Source organism: Morone saxatilis, unplaced genomic scaffold (genome assembly GCF_004916995.1).
Source record: "Morone saxatilis isolate NCDOM2014 unplaced genomic scaffold, NCSU_SB_2.0 Contig2, whole genome shotgun sequence".
NCBI lineage: Eukaryota > Metazoa > Chordata > Actinopteri > Moronidae > Morone > Morone saxatilis.
In genome coordinates, this window is record NW_023339762.1 from 22,044,238 (window position 1) to 22,054,040 (window position 9,803).

General features: G+C 42.7%; 1 protein-coding gene across 1 annotated transcript in view; it reads right to left on the reverse strand.

Annotated features, from left to right (window-relative positions):
* Window positions 1-808: 808 nt before the first annotated feature.
* The window catches only part of osbpl5 (oxysterol binding protein-like 5), a gene marked incomplete at its 5' end in the record, with an annotated part of 47,667 nt that continues 38,672 nt past the window's right edge, over window positions 809-9,803 (reverse strand). Inside the window, 15 exon segments of the mRNA XM_035664931.1 lie at window positions 809-2,613; window positions 2,867-2,969; window positions 3,080-3,194; window positions 3,420-3,549; window positions 3,860-4,039; window positions 4,400-4,536; window positions 4,786-4,875; window positions 5,023-5,120; window positions 6,356-6,454; window positions 6,651-6,747; window positions 6,951-7,049; window positions 8,281-8,362; window positions 8,455-8,639; window positions 8,862-9,105; window positions 9,665-9,768. Of these exon segments, the coding sequence (XP_035520824.1) occupies window positions 2,478-2,613; window positions 2,867-2,969; window positions 3,080-3,194; window positions 3,420-3,549; window positions 3,860-4,039; window positions 4,400-4,536; window positions 4,786-4,875; window positions 5,023-5,120; window positions 6,356-6,454; window positions 6,651-6,747; window positions 6,951-7,049; window positions 8,281-8,362; window positions 8,455-8,639; window positions 8,862-9,105; window positions 9,665-9,768 (1,899 nt within the window). The 3' untranslated portion in view covers window positions 809-2,477.

Below are 9,803 nucleotides of genomic sequence, written 5' to 3' on the forward strand. Positions count from 1 at the left end.
CTGTTATATGTATGCTGCTCTTTTCTTCAAAAAATACCTTGGTAACTTTGAATTGCTTTTAAAGAAATAGGCTCATCTTTAAATTCACCAATGCAATACTTTTACTTCTACTTAAAACAGAGTTACCAAACACAGACATTGTATGTTCATAGTGCTCGAACATCAGTCACTCTAGAGGCCTCCTGCGTTGTGGGGGAGGCTCCTAAACACAATCCAGTTACCCTCACTGGGGCTTAAATCCGTGTGTGTGGCAAAGATGTTGATCCGTGTGGCGTCTACCAAGAGATTTTCACCTGCTCAGGTTCAACTCTCCGTGCTGGGAGAGGGCTCTGCAGTTACTGTGTCAACCACTCATCTCAATTCTCATGCAGTTTGCACAGAAATGTTGCCACCCACGTTGTTAAGTCGTATGTGTCGGCTACTGTAAGGAATCTGTATTGTACTTATGGAAAGACTGACACCTGTGGTTGGCCTGTTGTTTAGTCTACTCTGACATTTTCTTTCCTTTGTGCCCAGCACCTGGAAGATTTCTCAACTTGACTTCTGCTTATGGTTAGTTAAAGTAAAAGGGAAATCACTGAATAAATGTGATATATTCTTTGGTTAACAGCACCAGTTCAGAGACTTTACTTTACCCACATCAACACCTCCCTCTAGTGGAGAACAATTGACAACAGGGGGAATGATTTTCTTCTGTGAAAAGTTAGTATGTAGTATTAGTAGTAAGTGAAGTATTTCTCGTTGTTTTAAAACCCCAGTGGATACAACCTTCTATTATAAAGACATTAATGAGAGTTAAAGGCAGTGGCAGGGTTAAAAGGTTTTACTGTAGTGCTACAGTATGCAACAGGTATGAATGAAAACATTGGGCAACATGTTCTGTGTAGTTTCGTTCCATATGATGAAAATATCTGGCATGTAGAATCTCCACAACATGGCAGTAGAATAGAAAACAGAAAAATAATGAAACGAATAAACAAATTAAGGTGTAAATAAAAGCATTCAAAGAGTCGACTTCCTTCTTTGTGCTCGCTGAGTCTCTCCCATTGGGTAGATCAGTACTGGCAATGGAGACTGAAATGCAAGGGTTAAAAACCAGTAAAAGCCAAGATCACAGATCTGGCTTTGTATAGCACAACCATAATGGCTTACTTGCACACATGTGCTCCCTCACGCACACACACAAACACACACACACACATACATATATATACAGAAAATGTGACAAACCCACACAACCCTGGGAGAGCGATTGTCACCCCTGGTCTCCGTCCTCCAAGCTGAATTAGATTAGGAAAGTCAAGGTTAATCACCCAATAAATACATTCTGAAATCTCTTTTTGAAACAAAGACACATCCAGACAAATATATACAAATTGATTAAAAGAAAAAAAACAACAAAACAATTGATTAAGTGTTTACATCTTAAAACAGTCACTTGAACGTGGTGTGGACCAAGATGCACACACAAACCACTTCTATTAGGCCAGAGAATCTTTCTTGTTTTTCTTCCCCCCACTTGTTCCCTCTGTCCCTTCCTCTACACGCTGCCTCTCTATGTAACTGATTGTACACACTAGTGTCATGGTCTAGACCTAAGCAGTGCTATGCTATTATCCCTTCTGTTACAGCACTACAGGCACACAAATACAAAGACACTCTGTTTGGCTCTCTGCCCTGCCTCGTCCCCATTATCCTTCCTTCCTACGTGTCACTACAAACACACAGAGTGCTCCCTGTAAACAAGTACTCTTTGTCCTTTCGGATTATAAATACTGTTTTGGTAAAATCATCATCATTAAAAGATGAGACAGAGTGTAATTGAGCGTACATCAATACAAAACACACAGAATTGCACTGTTGGAAGATATTCCTTCTTCGTTTTTATATGTTGTGTTTCTCTTCTTCTTTTTGGCTTTAGCGTTAAGGCCCAAAAATCTGGAGTGGAAGTGTAGTAGGAGTCCAAGCGGTGATCTGCCTGCGCCCATAGGGCCTACTGTGTACTGTAGGTACGAACAACACACATACAGGCACACTAACAGATAGACGGTATTGCAGGGCAATATAAAAAGACACTAAGGAATGGTGAAACATCCTCTCTGTCATTTCTTTTTGTAAAATCATTCATCATACATTTTTATATTTTTTATTCAAAATTCTTTTTTTAGCCGTGCTTGTCTTTCATCCCTCCTTTCCTGTCCAAAGTGCGTGGGTGCCGGTGCTGTTTCAGTCTGGCTACACTAGGGGGTGCCGTTCCTCTCTGCAGATGACTGACAGGCGGTGGCTGTGGCTGTGTTTATTGCTATAATGTCTGTGCTCCTCCCTTCCTAGAGGAAACAAAAAGGGACAAAGTTGCCCTCCTAAGACTGATCTGAGGTCTCTGCCCTCATCTGCTGATTAGTGTCTGTGCTTTTTTTGGAGGGCTCTGATGCCAGATCAGTGCCGGAGGAGGGAAACTCCTCCCCCGTGGAGCGTGCTCAGGTGAAGACGTAGTTGAGGAGGAGCTGTGAGAGGAGCAGAACGCAGAGGATGAGACAGTGACGGCCTGTTAACGACACGCCTTCGTCTGTCGCCCTCTGACGAGTCAACTGACGACTGAGAGCCACCAGGTTCCTACAGGGAGAGAGAAGGGTCAGGGTGAACAAAGTGTTTAACAATGCTCTGTGTTAATCACAATAAAAAACATAAATCAGTGCAGAACAACCCTCTTACAAAGGAAACTCGTGAACTACTCAATAACATTTTTACAAATGTACCGACCTCATTTTGTATTCATCCTATTGTGGATATGAATGTGTTTCTAATGCTGCTTTTGAATCAAGTGTAAAAAAGTCTTCCACTGTGTGCAAACGTGTGTTATTTTCACCTCTGGATGTCCTGCTGTGTCTTCTGTATTGATGTGATGGAGGCCTCCATCATGGCAATGTCCTTCACCTCTTTATTGCACCGTGCACACTGGTTGGAGAACCCTAGGCACATGGCAGATGAGAGCATTAAATTAGGATTTTGTGTGTGCGTGTGTGTGAGAGTGAGTGTGTGTGTGTGAGTGTGTGTGTGTGCGTGTGTGTGCGTGCCTCACCTTCATTGTCCGAGGACTCGTGTGTGGGCTCTGGTGTGGTGCTGCTGCTCTCGGTGTTCTGGCTGCAGCTGGACGGCTGGCTGCTGGCCTTCCTGCGTTTCCCATTCAACTCAGCCTGAGAGGAGGCAGAAGAGTCTCACTGTAAGTTATTCACTGCAGACAAATTGCCTGTGAGCTGCTGGCTGATGCAACAGCTGAATAAAGACAGGTTTTAGCTGTCTGGGCATCACTGCAGCGGATAACAAGTAAGAAAGAAAGGTGCTGATCATGCCTGTCAGTGATTTCGGAGTCTGGCTTGACCACAAGCAGTGCAGCTTGTGGTCAAATTGGTCTGGCTAACCTTTTGCTGGCTGGCCCAGCTGTGGCTGTAGGAGAGTCCGTTGTGTTGCCTCTGGCTTTTCTCGTGCGTCTGAATCACTCCGTCCTTCTCAAACTGAACCAGACAGCGCTCGGGGTCCCACGGCTGCGTGCTGCAAAACAACAGACAATATATTCAGCTAGGGATGCCATGTTGTTTGTTTGTTTGTTTATGGCTTATTTGGTAGGGACAGATACAGTAAACGTAGACAGGCTGAAAACAGTTATCTGATGCATAGTGTTTATAGCGTGTGCTAATTTGCAACACCTGTCCCTAGAAGGGCTTTTATGATAATAAGAGAAGACAAAGAGTATAGAGAATAAATCTGAACATGTCCTTCCTCTACAGCTCAATCCTTGTTACACTGACATCGTGTATCATTTCCTGTGTTTTATGTGCTCAGTGTTACGGTGTGTTCATACTCCATGTGCCTGTAGGTCCACTCGGATGTGACGGGGTCCTGATGGAAAAGTCGTGAGGTCCAGGCTTTGTCTCCTCTCTCCCTGGCCTCTCTCCGCTGAGCTTCCTCCAGCACAAACTTCTCCTGGGTGGCCCGCAGCTGGTCCCGATCCATGATGGCACTGGTCACATGCTGCCACAGTCTGTCCGGAGAACATTATAATTAAATGAGCATGAGGCAGACATATTGTACGCGTGTTATTGAAGTCAGCAGGGTTAGGATTAGAGAGCTTTCTCACAGCAGACATTTCATCCAGCACAGTTGTAGCTAACAACATCAATAATGGGTGCATTTCATTTAGGCGTCAGTCCCAGAGCCCTGGTATTGCACATGTTTGCTCACATACTGACACACCTAAATGCATGACATTAATGTTATTATTTACAACTGTATTTTACCTGCAAAATGTATGCTGTAAGAAAGATCTTTAATCCTGTTTATTTCAAATGAACACAGTGATTGAGATATGAATTAAGTTAGGAGATAAGCACATCTGTTTTACCTTTCAGACTCAAACTCTCCCTGCTGGTCTATTTGGACCACTTGTCTCTTGAGGCGGCTGCCACGAATGTCTGGGCTCGGGTTCCACAACGTCTCCTGCTGTCCCGAACGTTTCTCGTGAATGAACACCTCACTGTCCTGAACGCAACAGAAAGGCAACAAAATGTTCAGTCCCATCGATCAAAGCCGATTCATCATACAGACCTCTCAATTACCTTATCTCCTTCTTGCCCTGCTGCTCCTGAACCTCTAATGACCAAATTCTGCCTCTAATTACTAAAGAAAACGACTGAATACTGAGTTGAAGTGGTGGAGAGGGATGCTAAGGGATGAACTTAAGAGGAAGATTGATGCGGCAGGCAGAGACAGAGAGATAAAAGCTCTCACCCAGTGTCCATCAACGGTGGCCAGCAGCTCGTCTCCCACTGAGATCTTCCCGCTGATCTGATTTACAGAGCAGGCGCCTCCAAGGAAAGGCTGCAGTGAACAAAGTGAACACTTTTACTAAAACTGCTGATATCTCAGAATGAAATGTATTCATTGCTGAATAGTCAAGCAACTATTATAATGTAAAATAACTAGTCAACGTACATTTACAAACATTACTAATGTGTAAAAATATACCTTGAGTTTGAACTCCAGCTCTGTGAAACATTTGGTTTTCTCACACTCAATGGTAACCTTCCCACCCAGCTCTAGTGTCATAGTGCCGTACAGGATACCTACAGGAGGCACAGGCACAGTATTACAGCATCAGATCAACAGCAAATCAATGACCACAATGTAGATGAGAAGAACAACAAAATCCTGCAGAAAATCCAGTGATAAATCAGACCCGTGTTCATGTCTGGCCAGGGATATAATTTATGATCTAGGCACTCTTAGTAAGCGCATTCTTTGACTGGACTGAGACAAGATAAACCATAATTTACAACATACCCTTGTACACTCGGAGAATAAACAGAAATCCGACCTGACTTAAGATTCCACCCATCATCCATCTCAAATTTTTGGCCGACTGCCACGTGAGATTTCATGTTCAGAGCAGAGCACTATTTGATTTACAGTAGCTTAGACATATTGGCTACTACAGACGGCTGCTAAAGTTACGGCCCACAAATGATTTGTCACAGTAGACAGATTCATTGTATCCATGGTAGATGGGTTTGTGTGTTAACCTAGAGCAGTGGTTGTTAAACTGAGGAGCTTGGCGACAGACAGACAAGGTCAGTTGGGTGAGGCAGGAACAACGAAATATACATGTTCAGTTGTTGTGTAAGAACTTGAATTGCTCCATTAGCAGAGTATTCTTGTGAATTCCACCTCTTAAACTGAACTACGCTTTTAAAATCCTAAATTGCTGACAATTTCACAGGACTTCTTCTAATTGATGAAAAGTGCCAGAGGTCTTTTTAGATGCTCATAGGTCCACAATGAACCTCATGCATTCATTCATTCAGTCATTCACTCACTCACAATATCCTATCTGCACCCTAGACACCGTCGGGTGGCTTGGAAAACTGAAGATCATCCAATCCAGTCCTTTCTGTAATATATAGTGTAGTTCATGCCTGTCACAGTGTGTGTTCGTGGTTTTATTTACTGACATACAATGGATTAGTATAATCTAAACCACTAGTCTAACCATGTATTTAACTAGCAAATAGATCCAACAGTATTTAAGGGGACAGTGATGTTGACTTTTCAACTTTTAATTAAGAAAATTGGCAGCATTAAGTGGGAGATCAACACCAAAAATGACCTTTTATCTCCTCACAGAGTGTTTAAACATATGGTAGTAAACAATAGTCTACACAATAGTTTTTTTTTAACCAAACAGATGACGCAGTATTAAGCAGATTATGGAAACCCACTGCCAATGTTAACATAGCAACAAGGACATGGACAGATTGATTAGTGGTGATGGTCATTAGCATTTACTGTAGATCTAGGTTACCTTTGCAGTGAGCGTAGGGCATGGTGATGACATACTCCTCACCCCTGCTTATAAACAGCAGCCTGGCTTTGCCATCCAGAATAGCTGACAGAGAGTTACCTACAACAGAAAGGGACAGGGTTCAATTTTCCTTGTAGATTCCCCCCTTAGAAAGCGTGTACTGACAGCCATCCCTGGTGCCTCGAAGCAAGAGTGGGAATCTCCACATGCATGCACGAAGGGATCAAAATGGTGACTGACTTTAAATGTGTGTGTATAGGTGTATGCTGATTACACATTGTAGTATGCTGTGTACCATAGAACTTGGACTTGGCCAGGATGCTCCCACTGATAGAAAAACCATCCTTCCTATTGCAGACATAAAAGGCAGAGATGGGCGGATGGTGGGACACCTGGCAGAGGAAAGAGAGAGAGACATTTGAGCAGCTGAGAGAGAAAAAGAGGTGTCAGATACCCTCTGGCGCATATTCATTTTACACTTGCTGAATTTCACAGGTGTGTGCCCTGCTTGTTGGCCAAATTGTGCAAAATATCTCACACAAGGAATGAATCGTGTCCAATCATGCATTCACACATTTTATCAGTCTGGTTTAACCTGTTCAGCTATGTAGAAAGTGCAGCTGTTGGTTTGAGGATGAAGCCAGCAGCAGCGAAATGTTTCCCCCAGGATTGGGTTGTAAGGCTTCTTCAGACCCTGGAATGTGCAAACACACACAACAGTGTTAGTATGACCTTCATCTAGTATCAACTAGCATCATCTTCTAACACAAACACATTTTATCTCTCAAAGGATGAGTGTAAAAAAGAGTGGTTCAATATGACAATAAATATAAAAACAGCTCATTCTAAGGTAACAAAAACAATTATTTTTTAGGATATATATTTTCAGGTCATTATACACTAATGAAAAACAATACCCTATGAATGTTATATTCCAATTTCTGCCAGTATGCCCTGCATACATGTTACACACTGGACCTTGAAAAAGTCGAGTGTGGAAATAGTTTGATGTTTTTTTGTCACACTTGGGTAAGATTACAGTTTCTTAACACTTAACCAATAACTGGTGCTGAGGACCAAATACATTGCAGATGATCACTAAGTCAAACTGGCCTCACCAATGAGATTTAAAAAGTTAAGTCACCGATAATAAGCATCAGCATGGAGCACATTACCACTAATGCACAACACTGCAGGCAGGCAGTCCTGGAGATGTTTTAATAATGATAAGTTATAATGTTTCTTGCCATCCATTTCCAGTGAGTCTCCTCCTAGGTCAGCTAGAAAAATGCTGAATAAGCCCAGTTTAATCTACAGGCTTTATCTGCTGCCACTGTTGGCAGTTTTGCTGCCACTGTTGAAATCAATTCCTAACGAGAGGTGGGAAGTGTCTCCTGACGTTTCTACTGCACAAACAGATCCAGGACATGGAGTCATTTGTCAAGCGGCCAGAGATACAGTGTCACAGAACGTCGTGTCAGAGGATGGTGAAACCCAAAAACAAAATGTCTGAAAAATGCTAACACTCGGAGAAAATCTTCCAGTTCCTGCAAAACAACTGCTTCTAAGAGACTGAAAGGAGTGTGTGTGTGTGTGTGTGTGTGAGAGGGAGACTGAAAAACACGGAGGAATGCTCACTAACAGAGCTTTTATTCAGCTGCAAGCTTTGGCAATCATAAAACAGCTGAATTCTCTGGTTACTGGTTATGTTTACTGTATTTAATGTAAAAAAAATAATTTATTTGAAACAGAAGTCTATTGTTATTTAGTTTTGCTGATTAACTGTATGCTTTAACTTGCCCTTTGAAGAGATGTGAATACAGTACAGCAGCCTACATATCATTTATCTTTATCCAAAAACGGGTGTTGTCCTTTATTTGTATGATAACAATGAGCCATGTGGTATAGTGGTAAACAAATCTTACCTTAGGCTTCTTGTAGAAGCCAGACAAGTACCATCTCAACACCTGCTTGATCCGACCGTATGCACTCTCCTCCAGTGCAGCTCTGTGGCAGGAAAGATGGTGAAATTAAGACACAGTTATGACCAGAAAAGCATACAGATATAATACAGAGTATAGTGACTTTAAGTTACTGACTGTGATAGCAGATCCGCGTGGTAGTAATAGTCAGAAAGCTTGTCCAGGAAAGAGCGTGGCTCCAGGATGAAGGTGGGTAGCACCACCTTGGACAGGTCCATGCCTGGCCGCAGCTGCTTCAGCAGGCCCCAAATCAGACCCTTGTTCTCCTCTGATACAGTTTCCACCTGGGACGCCTCCCCAACCTTAAGTAACACACAGACATGAGAGCACATGAGTGAGGTTAGGAGAGAGTATGAGAGAGCATATAAGAATTTAAGAACACAATAGAATACTTCAAAACAGTGAAGATGTATTTACATTTTCTTGCTGTCGTTTCAAACATAAAACTGCTGTGAAGAAACTGTAACTCCAACAAAACAAGGTAGATCTCTCCACATTAATGCTGTAACAACTCAGCACCTCACCTCAGCCATTTCCTCTGTGCTCTGCTCTACATAGGCTGTGGCCTGTGGCCCGGGGGACAGCTCGTCTGATTGGTCCATGTCGCTCTCCTCTGTTAGCCTTCCACCAATCTCATTGGCAGTAGTGTCCCAGTCATCATGAGCCTCGCGCTCAGATTTGTCTGAAAACCCGTCATGCTCCATGTGGTGATTGCCCAGCAGCACAGTGTCATTTAACCTAACAGAGAAGTGAAACCCAAGGTTAGAACTATTTTAAGCAACCCTGATTTTCAAGCCTTTTATTTGCTACCGCATGTCCAGTCAAACATATTCTGAAAATGCTGTTATAAATTACAGATGAAGAATAATCACAGGATTTAATTCGGTGCTTCCTCTCTTAAAATGTGTGTGCTGATCTTTTGATTTATGGCTGTATCTTAATAGATCTGAAGTGGTATCATATGTGGCTCTCATAATGTCAGCAAGTCATTACACAGGGATAATCTAATTGAGTGTGGAAGCCTGAGGAAGTTTTAATGACCACAATTAGGCTTTCAAGCTGAGTAATGTCACATGACATTGCAAACATCTTAATTTTACTTGCCAAAGCTTTGATGATTGCCTTTCCAATTCAGGCAATCCAACACCGAATGGACTTTATATGTGTATTAAATATGTGATGTTCTCTGGTATCCTCCTCCTGGCTCATGGCTATGATGACTAAGCCCGCTGCGTTAGAGACCATCCACTATAAAATCCTGGCTGACCTGAAGGGCCTGGATGGGTTCAGTAAATGACATGTCTGGTTGCCAGGACAACCAGACTACAGCACCTCATCATCCTTATCCTCCTTCATTTTCCACCTCTCATTCACTTGTTCTGAATGTGACTGGCTACAATCAGGGAACACAAACACGTTTGTATTGTATGCCTTTACATGTAAGCGCACACGCACACGCACACGCA